Here is a 20,545-nt window from a genome sequence, read left to right on the forward strand (position 1 = left end):
AATGTGAACAGACTGACTAAGTTCCAGCATGGCATACACTTGTAGTAGTTCTGCTTTATACCACTAAGTCAGTGAGCATGGTAGAACAGGAATCTTTCACACCAGTGAAAAGCCAGAGGAAAACACAAGCAAAATGCACGCGCGCGCGCACACACACACACACGAAATAAAGGACTAGAAAAATGGATACGGAAAAGATTAATGGCCTACTGGCATCTGTTCTTTTGCAGCCCTTGTAAACCATGCTTTTGAACATGCCATGATCCCAACAGATGTTCCTGACCAGTATGTGAGGTTATAGGTCTTCTTTGTACACAGCATCCCCAAAAAGCCTACAAAGGAAGATGTGAGGTTGTGAGACACTTGGCAGACAGTAATAAATTTTGGCCAACATCGAAGTGATGAAAATTTCACCTTTTCCCACTTACTGCATATAACTGCTTTTTGGGAGGCAAAAGGGATCTTACCAACTTCCCAGATTGAATGTGGGTGAACAGTACGGACATACCCATCTATGAAATAGTTAGCATCAGTAAGTTCCTTTCTTTTGCCTCCCTTCCTCTTTCCCTCCTTTCCTTCTCCCTCTGCCTCTCTAAGAGGGACTGTCAGGAAATGGGAGATGCAGTATACCTCAAATAAGAACACGATGCTTTAGAAATCCCCTTCTTTGGATGACCAACAACAACAACAAAAATACACTGTCAGACAACTGAGCACAGAAGTAAAATCTCTTTAATTCCCAAAGCTAGTAATCCATGAAACTATGCACCTGTGATATATTTGCTTTTTTCAGTTACCCACTGCACTATCACCACTGGAATTAAATGACTGAATTTTTAGCTTTTATTTTTTATATTCCCACAGTGTATCTAATTTGTTTTAATTTGGGGGGTGGAAGTGATGAAATAACAGCACGGTCATATTATTTTCATATTTCTAGTAGACTTCCTACAACCTGATCAGAAAATCTTTTTGGAATGATTTTACTACTTAACTAGTATGCACGAAGAGGTCTTTTGTACAGCTTAGAAATGCAACTACTGGTCAACATATTGCAATAATTCAGCAATTTTACAGGATTGGATGTACATATTATTATTTACATTTCTAAGTTAGACTACTCACTTTTGTTCACAGATCACAAAACACTTCAGAAGAAAATTAGTCCCCTCATTAACTGGAATTGGAGAACTAAGCTCCTCGTGATTATCAGTCACCACTGTCAGGAGAGGTTAGAGACGGAAGAAGTCATTTGCTCTTTTCTCGAGCAGGAGAGATGTTCTTGTGTGGGCAGCATAAAGAGAATGCCAGTAAGAACTGCTCATTTCAATTCCTTGTGACAATTTATTTTTGTCTATGTCTGAGGGGTTTTATCTTTTGCTATTAATGTGAAGTCAGATAAAAGTCGCATCACTGATATAACCTTGAAGTATTTCTTGAACTCTTTGGGTTTTGAGCATGAAAATGAGCCTACCAAGTAAAACAGTTAATTACAGTGCTTTATGACGATGTCTATAAATTGACTGATTCTGTTCTCTCTGTTATATTTGTTGCATTTGCCAGATAATGGCATTCCACAGGCTGAATTTTCCAGGTGAATGGGCTCAGTAAACTACACTTAGTCCTGGTCAGTTTGTTCCCAGCAAGCCTCCATTACAATAGCAGATATCCAAGTTTTGTTCAATTCCTTCTTAACACAATCAGAAGTAAAGTCTAGCAAGGCTACTGATGCATGCTGCCCATGTTCCACAAATGGAAAACATTTGCCAACAAAATCTTTCGGCACATTTCACTCACTGATGCTTGTAATTCTAGTACATGTTGAACTTTAGTGGTACACAAGAATTTTACTGACAGTCATGTAGTATTTCTGGCTTTCCTACAAATGCCTTTCTCTTAATTACTACAATTCTTTGTAGGAACAAGCCTTGGTAAAAAAAAAAAAAAATCAGACAACCTTTACCAGTGTTAAGATAAATACAGTCAATCTGAACTTCAAGTAAATTGACATAGGTCACTCCAAAATTAATGCCTCTTATTTATTTCCATGGAAACTACAACAGACATAAAGAGCACAATAACAGTATTTGAAAGAGCATACTCTCAGCCACAAAACACTATATTTCACAGTCACCATACACATTCCATAGCCAACAATGAACAAGAGCCACTATGCTGTGTTCACAAAAATCATCAAGGCCATACCACCAACATCTGCCTCTGATGTCATGGGCCAGCATAGTAAAATAGAAGGCATTACTTTCAGAGCAGCCCTCGTGTATCAAAAGACAAGGCAAGACAAGTATGATCTTTAAATTCCAGTCACGGGATGCTTTATGACAGTTTTATGCCAGCACTGGACACTTTTGGACGTGTAAGATATCAGAAAGTAGCTACAGCTTCCTTGCAGATGTCTGAGCATGGTCTTCCCAAGCCCATGCAGACTTGGGGACCCAGGGCTGAGAGCTCTGCCCAGGACCTACAGGGAGCAATGTCCATGGTGGGCAATGGACAGGACCTTATCCGTAAGAGCACCTGTTCTTAGTTTTTTTGAGTGGGGTGATATTCAGTCTTAGGCGCGTTTGGAAAAGTAAGGTATTGTAAATGGATGTTGATTATATACATGTTTCTGGGAACACAGAGTGTTTGAATCAGACAATGCTAGGTTAACCTCAGCTCCCGGCTTTAACACTGCACATATCTGAGAGCAGATGTTTGTCATGCTTCACTTCTTCCTTTTTCTGAACAGCTCTAATTATCTGCTGCACACTCAGCGTTTTAATTTTTTGGACAAAAATCATTCAATAGCAGATAAATCAATTATATTTTGTTTTGCCATTGACTTAGTTGCTACGGTCCAAATTGTATGTGGCGTACATTTTGACAATCACATGAAATAAGAACAAGCACTTCTGAACGATAATTATTGCGCCCTTAATGCTCATGCTTTGCAAGCACTTATCACAGTGGAGTCTTGAAGACAGAAGCCTTTGTTTGGTGACATGTACCCCATTAACTATTTTCTGAAAGCAGAAGGAAAAACAAATTCTGTTTGCTCGCATTTCTCAGATATTTAGGGTCACTTTATGTGCCCCAAAACTTTGAAACAAGCTGCCGAAATCTAGCTTTGCACAGTTCACTAAGTGAAACAAAAGTTCAGAAAGTGTAAATGTTAATGGGAATAAAGATTTTAATCCAAGTGAAATTGGTCTTTATGCTCCTAGATGAACACTGACTGAATATCTTACAGTTTCTCAGCTTCAGGACTCAGATGAATTTCCAAAGTTGGCTAAAAGACAGAGACTGAAAAGACAGAGCACCTGAGAAGGTTCTGAATTGTGAGATGGACAATTTTAACAGCATTAGATCAAAGTGCAGTGATTATGTACTTTAACATGAATATGTTAAACCAGGCGTGACGATTTCAAACAGCTTTTAAAGCTAAGCTTTATTTTAAAATGCTTCTTAAGAAAAGTATTTCATAATTTTTAGAAAGTTAGGTGTCCTCACTCTAGACCCTTAACCATTTCACAAAATAAGTGAAGACTAGTAACAGTCACACCACAACATTCAGCTTCTGTCCCAGCGGGTAGTGCCTAGCATAGTGTATTCCAGTGAAACCAAACACACTTCTTTGTAACCCTCTAACAGTATTTTGGAAAGATGTCTCAGTGTTCAATGGCTGGCCAAGTCTTCAGTCTTACATTTGCCCTCATAAGGGTCTTGTAGGCTTTCTCATGCTGCAGCTGCAAAAAGCAAAAGAGCCCACTACTTCTTTTCACAGCAAAACTATGTAAATGCATAGTGTTTAGAACCTGCTTATGTCAATAAATCGTTTGTCATTGCGTTTTGTCCCCATATATACAAAAGGAACAAACTGTTTTCTGATTTCTTCTCCTGCATAACTGTAGGCTGGATTACAGGCAATATAAATGCTGATGATGTGCCCACGGCACATCAAAATTAAATGAATCCTGTACTTTCCCACCGTGCCTTTTTCTCCTTCCACCATTGATCTGGAGAGCTTGCAGAAAAGATAACCTCTGCTGCGAGTTTGTACATTGTCAGCACAGAGGGAAGGGTAAAGGTCTTTAATGGCAAACGTAGCATTGTAACTTTGACACAAGTAGTGCCAGCGCCCGGGTGCCAAGGTCATTCATCACCTGGATGCATAATGGAGCGGGGTGGCTTCTGACAGGAGTTCAGAGAATGCTCATGGCCTTAACCCTGCATGCAACAGCCTGGCCCCGTGAAGCCTTATCCTAGTATTCTCACTACTGATGCTCTTAGCGTATAGCATCATAGAATCATAGAATCACTGCGGGAGGGGATCTTTAAAGGCCATCTAGTGCAACTGCCCTGCAACAAACAGGGACGACTTGATCAGGTCCCTAAGAGCCTTGTCCAGCCTGACCTTCAATTTCCAGAGACAGGGCAAGCCACCATACCTGAGCAGCCTGATCCACTGCTTCACCATCCTTATTCTGAAAAAAGTCCTCTTTACATCCAGTTTAAATCTCTCCTCTTTTAGTTTGGCATGAACATAAACATATGTTTGCATTGTTTTTCCACTTAGGTTATGGTCCTGCAAGTGCAGTTCTCTGGATTCACAACACTGATTCATCTCTGCCTTTTGCTTCTCTGTAGCCTTTTTCACACACCCTGAAGGCCTCCATTGAACCTCCACTGAACAGGGCAGTTGGCTGCTGCTTGGCAGCTCAGGTACCTGGGCCGGCACCTATTTCCTGCTACCAACAAGCAGTGCAGGAACTGATGACAGGAGACACAGCCAGTGAAAGACTTATCTTTGTTAACTGGATACAGAATGAAGCGGCAAGCGCCTTTTAGTGATACGTATGATACACATTTAATCACTGTCGCAGTTAAAATCAGGTCAGCTCCTCCGAAAACGTCCAACAGATTTGCCAGCGCCCCGGGCTCAGTGCAACAGGTGCCAGCTGGACCGGGGGGGCGCTGCGATGAAACTTCGGGAAGAGACTGCCACCTCTCCCGCACTCCACGGCCACGCGGCGGGGTCAGACCCGAGCTCGGCGCGGGGCGGGGGCTGCCGAAACCCCTCCCCGCGGGGCAAGTCACCAGGGGGTGGGGAGATGGTGACAGCTTCAGGAAGCCGCGCTCGGCAGCGGCAGACAGCGGGCAGCAGCTGGCCGCAGCGGCAGCCGTACCAGAGCAGCCGTCCCCGCTATGGGCTCCCCGCAGCGCCCTCCGCTCGCCCATGTCTTCAGGGGCACCTTTGTGCACTCCCGCCCCGACGTGCCCATGGAGATTCTCCACGGCCGCCTGTTGGGGGTTGACGACGACGGCACGGTGAGAGGCACGGGGCCGCGGGGCGATGCGAGCACCTACGCCGTACAGGGGCGGTCAGCAAACGGGAGCCGGTCCGATCGAGGAGAGGGGAGTGGGGGGGGGGGACCTCGGGGAAGGGATCGGTGTCTGGGGGGAGCCGGAGGGGACGGGGACGGAGCAGAGTGTCCGCGGGGAGCCCCAGCCTGCTGCGGGTCGCCGTGTGTTCCCAAAGCACCTGGAGCCGGGCTGTGCTCGGCTGGTCTCCGTTTTCCTTCCGTCTTACAGGTGAGTTTGTCGTACTCCGTGTCAGAACGTTAAGAATGGTGGTGGGCAGTTGCCGGGTCCCCCCTGTACGGAGAGGTCTTTTTCTTCTTGTTACAAGAAAAAAAACATGGAACGTGCCCGTAAAAAGTTAGGGGAACGGTACCGCTGGGCGCGTTAATGGCACAAACCGCGTCTAAAACGAGAGTAACACTTACTGATAGCACGGGGCCGGTCCCGGCTGGAAGCTGTGCTGCCCTCAGCCGTGTCACCGTTGAGACTCAACTCCACGTTGTCTAGGCAGAGCAGCAATTTCACCTAGACTTACCAATGCATGTAGCAACCCTAGGTATAAGGAAAAAAAATCATTTTCTTTCCTTCTGATGACGGTACAACTGCATCAGGCTTCGGTAACGTTTGAAATACATTGAAAATACACACTGATAGCTCCTGCAGTTTTCCTTCACCATCCACGCAGGTCCATGAAAGCTTCTTTCAAGACAGTTCCCCTGCAGCTATTCCGAATCTGGCACAAGGTATAGCAGAGTCCCTGAGAAGCTGGACAGGAGGTGAATAAAAACATACAAAACTAAGTACTGGGAGATGTCAACTAAAAGCAATGGAGCTGAATGAATAAAGGGTTTGGTTTGTGTAACTTGGGTGCAGGAAGTGGAAACTTCTATGTCATCTTGTTCTCTCACTGCTAATTCTTGGTAAAAGGTCACTGTGTCGTTTCTTAGCATATTAATGCTTTAAAAGGATTTTCTTGGAAAACACATACTGTATCCCAGGCTCTATCTATTGATTTCTGCCTCAGGAGAATTGCTCTCCTCTGCAGATATCCAAGACCTGCCTGGATGCCTACCTGTGTAGCCTGCTGTAGGGGGCTGCTTTGCAGCGGGGTTGGACTCAATGATCTCTGGAGGTCCCTTCCAACCCCTACAGTTCTGTGATTCTGTGATTCTGTGATTCTGTGAGTCTGTGTCTCTCTCCCCTTCTCTTGCTGAACAAGGGTGCACTGGATGTGTTTGCCGTGCATAAGTTGACACATTCCCACACCGTTGTTTAAGAAAAAATGTGGTAAAACACTATTGTCCAAAAGGAAAACCTTCACCAGAATAGACTGGTAAGGACTTTCATAGTCTTCTCTTTTTGAGAATTCATGACATTTTACTATTCCAGGGTCTGACACAGTGTGGTTTGTTATCCTTTAGCCTCTTACCATAATTTTGCTACATGCAGAACTTCCACTGTAATCACTGAAGATGTGCTTTATGAGAAGGACATGGTAGTTCAAAGATTTTTACCTCTATTGTCAAGATATACACCAATACTATTTTGCTATTGCTTCCAAAGAATTAAGCTTAACTAGGTTTAAATAAGCTTAACTTTTGCCTCACGTTGCTGATTCTGTCATGCAAAAACTTTGCACGGTCTCAGAAGAGGTGAACAGCTTTTGTGAACAGCCAGGTGCTGTTCTCACAGCAGCAGGAGTGCAAAACCGGTGCACAGAGTGCTGCCTGGTCCCCTGCTGCATGCAGGGACACGGCTGTAGAGCCACAGATGGGGTGTCAGCTCTCTTTGCTTTGCCTGCAGATGAAAAGGGAGCTTTAGCAAAGAAAGCACTGCCATCAGAGTCACACACCCGAGTTATCAAAAGTTAACAAAATAAAGCGTGTGTTTAGCTGAGTGGTTTTCAGAGCAGCACAGTGCTCTTGAGGAGCTGCCAATAGAAAGAGTAACATTCGTCAAGGTAAGGAGAATAAAGCCAGGTGCAGACTGAGTTATCGTTGAAATGTTGGTGTGAATAATATAGCTGAGTTAAAATATTAAGAAAGTAGAACAAGTATCAAGATAAAAACTCCCTTTGAATGCCTAGAAGGAGCAAATGTTGTGGAATAAGTGTTGATATTGTCATGTAATGACAATTTGACTTACACTAGCTGGGTTAGCAAGTGTTGTGTGTTAGCTGCCAGGGGAGGAAGGAATCAAGTCAAAAACAGACACATAGTGTTCATTGCTTCATCCTTCTCAGCAGTTGAACCGTTGAGTTTTTGAGCAGCAGGGTCCGATAAGTGCTGCTGTCTCTTATCTACTCTTGTATTCAGTTTTTCAGCAAACTGCTGAAGATGGTAGCCTCATTAAACAGTGTTAGCAGCAGCTCAGTGAGGCCGAGAATAGGACAACAGAATGGTTGGAGGCAGGAAACACCTGTGTGTTAGTGCCAGCAGCTGACCACTGTGGGCACAGAGAGAGATGTGGAGGATGTGGGAGGGAGAGGAGAAGGGAGCTGCTGCCTGTTATTTGTGTTCAACTCAGTGCAGTAGCCAAAACAAATATAGATACTGCTGGATCCAAAAGAAAAAAAAAAAGGCATGATTCTTAGGACAATTTAACTCACTTTCCACTCTTGTGGTAGCAAACTTACTCACACTGTGATGCTTGGAGGCACTCAGGGTTTACTTTATCAGGGTTAATGCATAATTAACTCTGCCATCTATGTGCTGATGTCGTGTGGGGCTTTGGACATCTCCTGAAATTAAGAAAAGGGGCTGAACTGGTTGTCAGGATGAGGACCACTCAGCTCATCATGTTCTGATCCTTTAGAAACATTGTGTGGATGGCACATCACAATTGATTAGCAGCTGTTGGTGGCTGTTAGCAGCTGTTGATCTACCTGATTTTTGTGATAATACCTTTCCAAATTCATGGTTACTGTTCTTGTGCTCCTTATTCACAAGAGGGAATTCATAGTCTTACCAGGGCACTTACCTGATTCTGTAGTTATTTTGGCACAGAATTTCTTCTTGACTTTACAATGATAGGGTGTAGAACTAGTTACAGGGTTTGGTTCACAGTGAATCATGGCAGCTGTATTGAATGTACAAGCAAATACTCAGGAGAATGTGCAAGTCTGGGATCTCAAAGACTTTAAGCAACTCACTGTTAGAAAGATGGCCAAAACAAAGGCCTCATAAAGCAGTGGAGAATGTCTCATGCAAAACCGAGCAGTTCCATTGGGAAGTTTGTTTGAAAAGAGTACAGATGTCCTGCTTATTCAGCCACGGCTGTATTTGGCAGTAATGGACTGAGTGCCAGGATAAGTGCTGGTTTCACTTGTCCAGTCCTTTGAAAAATATTTTTTTATTTCTTCCATAATGCGTGTGTTTTATTTATCTGCACTTTAAGGGTATGTAATAGTCACTTTTCCATGGCAACGCCCGTTTCCAGCATTTGGTTTAGCAGCTCTAACATTAGTCATTCTGAATCCATTTTTACTTCAGAATCTGAGTGACATTCTCTTTACTGCTCATCGGAAATTCGGAAATTTAAATAGGTCTGTATTCTGATCCCTCAGCAGATAAAGCAGTTGAACTGGATGAAGGTTCTGAACATCCTTCTTGAGAAAGAAAGAGACACTGCTTCTTGTGAACCAGTAATGGACTGTAACCTTGCAATTATTTATGTTGTGATATTTATTGATACGATATAATATTAATAGCTTCCTTTCTGACTAAAAGGGTGAAACCTGCTCTCTAGACAAAGTAAAAAAAAAAAAACAAAAAAAAAACCCGAATACCTATATGTGTCCTAAAAGATCAGTCTTGAGCTTTGAGAAAAAAGCTCTTAGTTACACCATGGACCCAGAAGACCATGTGTTATTTTTAGGCAGAAATTGTGCTTTGGCAAGAATTTATAGGCTCTGAAAGCCCAGAATATACTGTCTTTGGTTGGAGGAGGCAGTGGGGTCCTCTGTTCATCCAGTGCCATGGAAACCTGGATCTTGCCTGGAGCTTGTTGCAGCAATCCCAGTTTCTTGCAGATCCTTGTTTCTTGCAAAGTTGTTGAGCCTAGCGTTGTCAGATGAGAGAACTGAAAAGCTGAGATTCAGCTGAATTCAGCCTGCAAGAGTCATGTTTTAGATTAAAATATCATGGAACCTGAAAATAGAACTGAAGTGTGCTAAATCTCTTAGTTGGCAAGAGAAAAGCACCAGCAGTGGAGCTAATGTCCTCTGGGAGCAAAATGGGAATGAGTAACTTGAGCCTGTAGGTTTGGGTTGCTTTTTTTTGTTTTTTTTTTTTTGTTTGTTTGTTTGTTTGTTTGTTTTTTGTAATAAAGACCCTATGCATGTTTTTAATCTGGTCTGCAAAATTAAAAGATTATCTGATCTTTTTCCTTTAGTTTCTTTCACCTTCCCATGTTCTTAAAAAATAAAATAAGCAACACTGAAGATATGAGCAGAATGTTAGGAAATACTTAGCTCAGTGCTAGGCAGTCGTAGACAAAGTAATTAATTATTTTTGACACCTCTGCTGTAATTGCCTTCCAGTAAGGGTGTCACCTACTTGCATAAGTATTGACAATACTGCTGGCATCATGGTAGGTTATAGGTAATATATAACACAGGTTATAGGTACAGGTGCAGTTCTGCTCATGTATTACTTCAGAATGAATTCATTCTTCTCTTAAACGTTAGAAACAACTGGAGAGGGTTGTTCATTAGGCTGTGAGTAGGTAGCTGAAAGTCACAGCTGTCAGTCAGGCAAGTATTTCAGTGCAAACTTATCACTTTGTATTAAGTGTGTAAAATTCCTTGTAAGATAGGACTTCTTTGCCATCGTTTAAAGGTAACGTGGGATTTCTCTTTCTATGACTATTTTTGCTTTCCTTTCAGATTGTGTTTCTGGAGGAAGCTGATCAGCAGCAGCAACTGGCCAAGAAGTGGGGATTCAAAACGTCTGACATAAGAGAACTGACTCATCAGTATGTATTTTGTTCAGATCAACTGCACCAAATGCATCTTACTCTCTGAGCAAAGTAGTGTGGGTTCATGTGAATAACTTTAGGCAGGGAACATGTTAAATCCTGTCTCAAGGGCAAATCTCCTTTTCAGTTCTGCTGCAGTTTGTAGTCAAAGGGCTGCCTGCATCCTGCACGAGACCTGGAGTGCGAGCCTCCGCTTGTGTGTTTTTTTGCATTCCACAGTTTGAGACTGCAGCTATGACTGAATTCTGCTGGCAGACTTGTACTGCACAGACCAAAATGCCGTATTTAGTTCTCATGCATGACCTCTTTGGCTCATACAACAGTGTCAGACAACGATCATCCTTCAGATGATTGTCTTTTTTTTTTTTGTTTTCCCACATGCATTTTCTTAGCAGGGGGCTGTGCCTTGCTAGCCAGCTTCAAACTCTAAACTTAATAAATGTAGATAGCCATGACATTTCAGATACAAAACTTGAGCTTTGACACACTTCCTTATAAAAACTAATAAAATTAGATGATTAAGCCTTCTAAAAAGAGGTCCTCATATTTCTCACTGTATTGCAGCATGAGTTTTTTGTTGTTGTTGTTCATCCACTGAAATTCCTCGCCTTCCTATTAAGTTTTGGATTGTAACCACCATACTTTACAATAGCATAGCTGTAAACAAGGTATGGTTTAGGGACTAGAACTGCAGGGTAGCTTTAGAATTCAGTTGTTGAAAAATCTGTATGCCTTGTTGGAACACTAATCATACAGATTATATGAGTCATCAGATGTTTTCTTCACTTGAAATAGCCTGGGGAAAATGGAAGGTGCTGGGAATATGGATCAGACTGAGAAAGATCTTTCAGCATTTCTAGCATGCAGGGAAACAGAAAGAAGGGAAATTATAAAGAGGCAAAATCACTGTTCATTCAGCAGCCAGGGAGAAGGAGGGAAGGCTGGGAGAAACTTTATCCTCCATGGAGTTACAGCACAAAACAAAATAATTATAGCAACCTCCTAATGATATTGCTATACTCATCTCTGTTATCGTGTGAGTACTGCATGGCAACAAGCTGTATTACATTTTCATTGTAAAGATGCCTTTCCTGTCAAGATACCGAAGAGAGATTTTTTCAGATGCATCTGCATCGGTATTTGTAGATACATTGTCTATTCTTCCATTGAACCTTGAAATTCTTTGACATATATAGATGCATAGATACAAAGAGTGGAGAGAAACTGGGATGCGTGCAGATAACATTTCAGTAAATGAGTCTTTATATCTATATTAGGAAGCGAAAGTGAATCTTCTTCAAGTGGAGAAATGTTAGTTATTGTGAAACCAGTTAGCCTTTACTTCTTGGTATTCAATCTGGGTAAATATTAAACACAATTGAATTTGTCATACACTTATGTTAATATCTAACCCCAGATTGCTTTCCTGTCAGGTAGCTATCTGTTATTCTGTATAAAAGTTAGTCAGCTACTTCATACAGTAAAAGGAGTTTGGGTAAGGCTGTAGATATGTGGATATCAGGAGTGGATATGCTGATGCTGGAAGAGTAAGGTTAATTTCTACTTGTGTCTTGCTCCTGTGGCTTTTGCTTAAACATGCTGCTTGAAGCAGAGCTACTTACCTTGAAAAAAACTGTGGACCTTTTTTACTATTAGAGTTCTCTTTTCTATCCCCAGTGAATTCTTCATGCCGGGATTGGTTGATACCCACATTCATGCCCCTCAGTACTTGTTTGCTGGTACAAGAGTAGATCTACCTCTTTTGCAGTGGTTAACTACTTACACATTCCCAACAGAGGCGAGATACAAAGACAGTGATTTTGCAGAAGAAGTGTACACCAGAGTTGTTGTAAGTATTGCAAATTGTTGTACATATTGGCCACATTTGTATTTTAAAATATATGTAAGTGCTCAGGTCAGCAGAGTTAGGATAGCACATTTTAATGTCATGAAAATCAGATAAAACTGACAACACACCCACTGTTGTAATTGCCAGCCAAGATTGTTTCCTACTACTTCCAGTCTTGTTCTGACAGTTCAGTTAATCACATGATGGATTAACAAGCATCTTTTCTCATACCTGAGTACAGTGACTTATACTGAAGAGTACTTTCAGTGTACTTTCAGAAATAGTCAGACCTAGTAAAAAAAAAAAAGTTCAGAGATTTTTTATGCACAAACCCTCTGTTTTATGGACATACCTTGTGCAAAGCCTTGGTGAAGGAGGATGCAATTTTCACTCACAGCAAAACTGGGGTGTTTTGGAGCAACTGAGGAATAAAGTTGTACATCTCAAATCCCTGCAGCAGGAATACCTTTCACTGCTGATGAAGTCTGTTGATGGTTTTGTGGCACAAAGGAAGAGACTGTGTTTGAGCTGTGCTGGTTCTGAGAAATAAAGAACCTTTGAGGTCAAATTCCACTCACTGAACAATAAGCAGAGATGTCATATTGCAGAGTACTGATTCTGTGGTATAACTGAAAAGTATCCTTTAATATGTAGGCTGAAATATCTTCACAAGATTAAATGACTTGACCAGTATAAGCTGCCGTGCATTTGCCTAATTCTATGAAACCATGTTGCCAAAATAATAAGGTAGTGAATCTGAAGGACACAAATCTCTAAAAAATGACTTATGTCATCTTATGCTAATAAAAGCAACTAAGAGAAACTTGTTCATAACATTTAGCAGCAAGCACAGATGCCTTCAGCTACGTAAAACATAGAGGTGATCTCACCTTCCAGCTGTGTACATCAGCATACTGTTACGATCTCCATCAGTTCAGATGGAGTGACGTCAGCACAGATCAAATGCTCACTGTGCAGCATATTTAGTAACACCACCTGGAAAAGAATTGCCAGAGCTTCATGGCCAAGTGTGTCAGAAAGGTATCCAGCTATATATATAGCTAATATTTTCAGAATTGTCTTTGGTGTTCTTTTGTTGTCAAAACAATCTCAGTTATGGAACCAATAGTTTCCTGTCCAAACCAGAGAGTATAAAAAGGCTCAAAGTATAAAGGTACTCTGAGAGCCACCTCCTCAGTGATTCTCTGCAATCTTAATCAAGTTGGAAGACAGAATGAATATACTACTTCACAAGTAACTTTGACGTAATTGCCATAGATTACTAAAAAGCCCTCTGAATCTTCAGCTGTGGTCCTGGAAAAAGACCTTTGAATGAGTGAAGTTCTATTATCAATTGGTGGCACAGCATTATTTTGAGTTTTTCATGGAGAGCTCGGAGCGGCTGGAGGACTGCAGAATGCATTGGAGATGGAAAAGCATGAAGGTCAAAGATAGGGGAAAACAGGAAGAGAGGCTAAAAATAGTTGGTCTGTTGAGCTTATAAAGGCAGCAAATAAAGAATAAGATAAAAGTACATAAAGAGTAACTGGCCTAAATAAGATATACCAGAAGTTGTACTGTCTGAGTGCTAAATTTAAAAATGTAATTTTTTTACAGTTTGTAATGTTGTGGAACTTCCTCATGAGTTGAGACCAAAAGTTAACAAGAGTTAAGGGTGACTAAAATAATGAATAGATTTGAAAATTATCCCCTCTTGTTGTATGTGAAGATTGTGACATTTTTCTAGAGGACTCTAATCATGCTTTGGGGATTTTAGTAGTATTCAATTGCTAGAAGTAGCCCTAAACCTGCAGGAATCAGATATGTGTCTTTGTACTTTTGGAGCTGTAATTAAAACATAGTGAAAATTTAGAAGAACAATGTTCTGTGTACAGTAATAAAGCACATGAACTAAGTGAAGTTTGCTGGATTGTAGCTGGAAAATCCTCTGATGCCTCAAATTTGGGAAAAGCCAATTCTTCTCCTGCCTATATTTCCAGGAAAAGAAAAAAAAAAAGTTTTAGTCTTCACTTGACAATGATTTTAGGAATCCACTAGCACAGAATTTTGGATTTCAGAAGCTGAGAAAGTAACTAATTAGCTCTAGCCATTCTTAAAATATGCATTGCATTGAGTGTCCCACCTTCTATCTTGTTAAAGAAAGAATTCTCAAGTTACATTCTAGCCAGAATCCAATTTAATCCTTTACTGTGGATAGGAAGTCAATACACCATGCATTAGTCCCCAAATCAAATGAAGTTATGAATGACCTCACGACTTAACACAACTTTAAATGAGTCTTCATCTGCTGTTATGTCCTCCAAAAGTAATGTGAACAGGAATCAGCTACCCTCTATTTTCAAATCGTGTAATTACATAAATAATTAAATTATTCTCTGAGCAGTTCTCAGCTTACTTTTACCCTGGAGTTTGTTACTTTGGGTTCAGGGATAATGAGGGATTTGTGTAACTGACTATTTTTTCAAGCCACACAATGTACCAAAATGAAAACCACTGCTTTCTCCCCAGAGTCTTGCTTTGCTAATGTTAGAAAAATTTTCCTTCACTTTAACAAATGGAGAGCCTTTCCCATTGAGGAAATAACATAGATGACTGGCTGTTTGTGTTACTCCATATGGTTTGAGCTAGACATAAGTGAGAATTCGATTTTCAGTTTGAATGAAGAAAATACAGACTGGTTTCTATGGGTTTAGCAATTGATGGAGACCTACATCACTTTGGAAGAGGGGTTTTTGTATTTCTTAACATTCAGAGTCTAAAAAAGTGATTGTGGAACTAAAAAGCTATAGTTTATCTTTCCACTTGACTGTAACTGCTGTGGAATTTCACAATAACTGCAAATTCTTGCAGTTTGAAATCAGACTGGCAGTTCTGCATTTTGACAGCTAGACTATTTTTTCTTTTTCCAAATTGTTGAAACTGATTTATTTTTGTAGAGACGAACTCTGAAGAATGGCACCACTACAGCTTGCTACTTCGCAACAATTTACACAGATACGTCTCTTCTTCTGGCTGACATCATAGGTAAGACTGCAGGAGTGAGTTTGGAAGGATGTTGTGCTGACTGCTGTAGGAAACAAAACTTGGCAGCTTTAAACTAGCGAGGGATTTGTCCTTCAATGAAATTGATTTTTTTTTTCATTTTTTTCTGTCATCCTATGTCTCCAAATCCAGCCCAGTTACCTTTCACTTAATCATCTCTCTCCTACTGTTTTCTCCCTCTCTCTCTCTGCGTTTCATTCTGTTCTTCACTCCTAAATCAGCTGCTGACTGAGCTTGAGTGATGTATGCTGGAGTTTTTCTTCAGCTGCAGTCCTCTGCTGTTTCCAGCCTTTTTGCTGTTTGAAGATTAAAGGGTTGAATGACAACAGGTGCAGTCAGTGCTTTCATTTCCTGATATGCTGAAGTTTCATTTAGAAATCAGCATCAAAAATCCCCACACACCCTTCATCTCTTCCCTCTTTCTGTTCATGGTCACAGATGGCTGCTGTTTCTGTGGAAGTTTTATGTTTGTTGCAGGATTTCTCGAAGGACGTCTCCCGGAGGAAAGTGATTTAATCAGAACCTCACCAAATATTCCCCAATCTTCCTGATTTTGTAGGAAACCTAGGAGTTTGAAGCCAATGCATTCTACAACTCAGACATTAAAGATAGGCAAAAGAAATCCAATTTAGAAATGTGTTTACAAGCTTATGCATTTTGGCTGTGTTACACCTGACTTCTCAATCCTGGTATTGATGAATCCCACCCAATAAAGAGGCTAGAGGTACCTCCAGCCGCAAGTGGGAGGCATGTTAGGACCCTCATTTCTTTTTCTTACAGGGAGAAGGTTTGTTGAGCTCTTCATGGCTTTTTCAGCTCAAAGTGCTCATCTGCTGGAGCAGATGATCCATGAGTACCTTGATGCATGAGTTTCTCATCCTCTGCTTCACAGCAATCATTTTCACTCACTGCCATGAGGAATTCTGGTTGTGGTCCTCAATTATAACTCAAAGTTGGGTATTAACATGAAAAGGGAGAATTCCTACTTATCTCATTTTGGGTTTACAGTTTTCAAGTATAGCCCCACCTTGAAGATAAGAAAATACCATGGATTCTCTTCATTTTAAATGAAGCTCTCAGGGGCGGAATTTACTATTTAGATTTCAATGTGGACTTTGGTAGCAGTTTTTGTAGAGAAGCTGTAGTTCTGAGTTTTATTTTCTTATGAATCTCAACAGATAAATTTGGGCAAAGAGCATTTGTTGGCAAGGTCTGTATGGATATGAATGACGCTGTACCACATTACAAAGAGACTACAGCTGATTCTGTCCAAGAGATGGAAAGGTAAGATGACTAAATGGATGGCACAGCCTTTAGAGATAAGACTTTTTAATACATCTGAGAAGTCAGCATGGAGCTGATCAGAAATTTACAGATGTAGGAACTGTTACTAGGAACTGATCTTCCCGCAGTATTGTTTTCTACTGTTCTGGTGATTCATGCTTATGCAGCTGCTGCACTGCACATGCAGTTTCTCTGTGGCTCTTCCAAAGGGAGAAGCTGCAGTGGTATGGTTTGGAAAGGACGTATCTATACTGTGGCCTTGCTTCGGCCTCCTCTTCACAACTCTGTGGGGAGAAGTAATGTGACCTGACAGGAGTGCTGGGGTAGGGAATTGGTTCCTTTGCCCTCATTAACTTCTGATATATCTACTTCTTCCATTAGAATGAAGTTTGATTCCTAAAGTGGTAGGAATCAGCTTTCGTATACCAAATTTTAGGTATTCTGTGTTCCTGTTTTCTTACAGTACAACATCATTGAAAACACTCATACTTGCAGCTGAGTGAATGCAGGAGAATCAAGTCAAAACAATACACATAATGGATTTACTGTAGCTCAGAGGGGAATCTAGGACTGAAGCATAGGTGCCTGCTGACTCAGGCTTCTCCTGTATTATGTGCCCACCCTCTGAAGATGCTTAAATGTCTTTGCTGGACCTAGATTCACAGCACTTAAATATGACTTTTCTCATGCTGCTATTTATACATCCTTGTAAGTGTTTCAAATACCATGCTGTACGAGAAAATACCGAACAGTATTTTAAATCTCTTAGAGTGCTTCAGTAAAATTGCTAGCTTGTTTCTGCAAATCATGCTAGAACAGTGTTATTAAAGGTTAGAAACAGTAAAAGGTTTCTAATGGTGTTTATCTTTGAAGACATTTTAAAATTTATAATATCAGTCATTTGTACTGCACTAATATTTGCTTTTGTTTACCTAAATCCCTTTTTTTTCGTAATAAAATGAGTACTCATGAATGGGCCTGAGAGTGGCAGAAGTAGTTGTGCCATTTTTAAAGCTTCAGAATGAGCAATACAGCTTCCCTTTAAGTACATGTCTCATGTCTCCACTCCATTCTCATGTGGTTTTGTTAATAACTGATGTTCTTCAGCATTGGGTGAAAGTGTGCCACAGGTACTCCACAGCCCTCTGGAGAAGAAGTCTGCTTGTTGACATACATCACTACTCCCCTAATCAGGCCTGAACCTCACCAAAACAAGTTTAGAAGGATGAGAAAGCCCTTTTCTGGAGAGGGAGAGTTTTTGTTTCTTAAACAAAAACAAAGTAAGAAATGTGATCTGTCACACTGTCAGAATACTTTCAGTTCTTTGTAGTTAACCTATGGAACTATTTGTATTGTATGCATGGAGGCAATGTGCAATTCCAAGTGTTTCATTTCAATCTGCCCTTCTGCTTTGAAGAGTTTGAATAAAAAGTTCATGAAATGAAAGCTAGAATACTGCATGTGCCACTGGTAACGATCCACCTGGGAGAGGAAGACCCATCTCCAAACCCATTCTACAGAAGATAGATGTTTTGACCTGAGATTATTTCTTTATAAAGAGTGTGTATACTGACAAAGTATAGATTGCTTATGGCTAGGATTTTCATTTTCAAAATAATGTGGCTGACGTTTAATGGATGTGAAAAAGAATGACGATAACCATCCTGAGGTTTTGGATGATGCTCGTGTTGCAGTTTCTGATAAAGGGAATATTTAGTTAACATATCAGGTGAATCAATAAGAAGAAAGACAGACAAACATCCAGTTCACATTGTGAAGTCTGGCAGTGGGGTGAAAGTTCCTTTGCTCATTTCAGAAATTGAGCTTAGGTCTCTCACTTCCAGCTGGTGATACGGCACCAGTATTGATGTTGTGAATCTAGCCTCCTGCATCATTTTCTTTTCCACCTGAAGAGAAATGTGATCCAGAGTTTGTTATGACTAAATCGATGGGGTTTTTGGACTAAAATCCGTGATGTAAAAATTCACAGAGACCCTGTCCAGTTTGGGTTTTTTTTTCTCTTCAAAGCCAGAGAAGGTTTCATTTGCCCCATGTTGCTCCATGAACAGCCTTAACTATCCATACTGGCAGTTTGGAGCTTTCTATAGATGTCCCCCAAGTAGCTTCTTTTATGTAATTAAGTAAAACTACAGTATATTTTCTTTGATGTACAAACATTTCTGGAAAATCAAGGATCCTGTAAGCGAATCAGGATAGTTATAATTATGGCAAGCAACATAAGAAATATGTCAACATCTTTTAAAAATGATATTTAAAATCAAACCATATTTAATTCCGGAATTGAAATTGTGGATAGTTAAGATTTCTTTTTCTTTGAATTTGCAACAGGAATGTACAGTTACATTTTCAATGAATTTATTGTAATTTGTTTCCAGTGAGAACTCAAAGTAATTATTTCTTGTCTAATATTATTGTGAATGAAGAAAATTCTGCATATTCAGGATCAAATTCCCGACTAGAATAATGTCTTGTGACTGTCCTGACTTGGCTGTGGTGCACATTTTTATGTCATCTGAGATTCTGGTCCAAATGTTAATCTCTGTCTGGAGTATTCAAAAGAACATTTAAGTAAATATTTTCTCTGTTTTTCATAAATTATAATACAGATTACAGGTGATATTTATAACAGTTTTTTGTTGTTTCTTTTTTCCAATCCTTTTTCAGGTTCGTTAAAGAACTACTGGAAAGGCAAGTAAGTGAAGTTCTCCTTCTTATTCATTTCTGTATTCAGAAAATGTTGTGTGAATACAGAAAATAGTTAATCCATTGACAAATTCTGCTGACTTCAGGACAAATCAATAAATATACAGGCCTTTCTGTGTAGCAGACAGAACTCATCGCTCTGCAAAGTGTTCTGCTAGTAGTGATGCTATGAAATTGACTTATAGCAAGCAAAAATTCAGATTTGTGTGGTCAGAACACAAATAGGTAACGTTCTGTGAATGTTCTTTATTCACTTTAAAGTGTTAAGCATCTGGCAGAAAACAGTTTTCTGTCAAAGAAGGGTGAAAGTCAGTCCCTGAGTCTCTGGCACTTAACTAGATGAGTAATAGAAGTTTTCAGTAACAGGAAGCGATGTCTTTTCAGCACAGTTACTAATCCATTATCAAATTAGTATTTTGTGTCACCACATGTCTTCCAGTGTGTTTCTAAAGATAGACACAGGCTGATACTCCAGTATTACAATCAGGAGTACTACTTTTCTTATCAGCCTTTTGTTTTTGATGGTTTAATTTGTTGTCATTTATATCTCTACACGTTTGAGGTTAGATGCCTCAGGCTTAGTAGCTAGATCATGTGTATTAATGAGTAGACTGATGTGCAGATGCCTTCAGCTCCTTGTGTCTGAGAGATGGTATAAGAAACTGCAAGCCATCTTACCACATGCTTTCCTCTGCTGGTTCCATGTGCACAAGAAGGGGAGGTACTGCCAGTTTCTGAAGGTAGAACTGTAAAGCCATTGTCTAACTCTTCATGAAAATTTTAATCCAGGAGAGCAAAGTAGTCCAGGTACCCACTGTTTCCTACTGTACAGTGTATCTAGTGGTGCCACTAATCATCCGATCTGTTCAGTATAGGGATGGTAGGAGCAGTTTGGTCCACTGCAAGGTGAGTGGAGAGGACCAAGCAAGAAAAGGCTTTGGTTTTACATAACTCTGCAGTTCTGCTTTACTACCTCTTTGGAGCTTACAGATGAAGGACTGAAAAGCAGGTCTAGTTATTCATCTGTCTAAAAATTTCTCATAATGAATGCTGGACTGTGGACTGTGAGCAAATATAAAGAGGCATCCTGATTCTGCTGAAGTGTGGTAACATGATTTGAGGAGAGAATTCTAATGAGAAGAACTTCAGTACATTAAAACTGTTTTCAGAGAAACCTTGATTCTCTTCCTGTGCTGACTTTTCAGATAAAAATAAGAAAATGACTACAGTTTTATTCATCTTGGCAAGGATGTAGTAAGGAATGAGCAGTAGAGATTGTCTTAATTA

General features: G+C 40.4%; 1 protein-coding gene across 2 annotated transcripts in view; it reads left to right on the top strand.

Moving 5' to 3' along the window:
- Positions 1 to 5,145: 5,145 nt before the first annotated feature.
- GDA (guanine deaminase) overlaps positions 5,146 to 20,545 on the top strand; it is a 32,041-nt gene continuing 16,641 nt past the window's right edge. For both annotated transcript variants that reach the window (XM_424835.8, XM_046905671.1), the window contains exons 1-6: positions 5,146 to 5,328; positions 10,247 to 10,335; positions 12,016 to 12,187; positions 15,145 to 15,232; positions 16,429 to 16,534; positions 19,220 to 19,247. In XM_424835.8, coding sequence (XP_424835.3) covers positions 5,206 to 5,328; positions 10,247 to 10,335; positions 12,016 to 12,187; positions 15,145 to 15,232; positions 16,429 to 16,534; positions 19,220 to 19,247 — 606 coding nt within the window. In that variant the 5' untranslated portion in view covers positions 5,146 to 5,205. The remainder of the gene's footprint in view (positions 5,329 to 10,246; positions 10,336 to 12,015; positions 12,188 to 15,144; positions 15,233 to 16,428; positions 16,535 to 19,219; positions 19,248 to 20,545) is intronic.

The sequence above is a fragment of the Gallus gallus genome, chromosome Z (genome assembly GCF_016699485.2).
Source record: "Gallus gallus isolate bGalGal1 chromosome Z, bGalGal1.mat.broiler.GRCg7b, whole genome shotgun sequence".
NCBI lineage: Eukaryota > Metazoa > Chordata > Aves > Galliformes > Phasianidae > Gallus > Gallus gallus.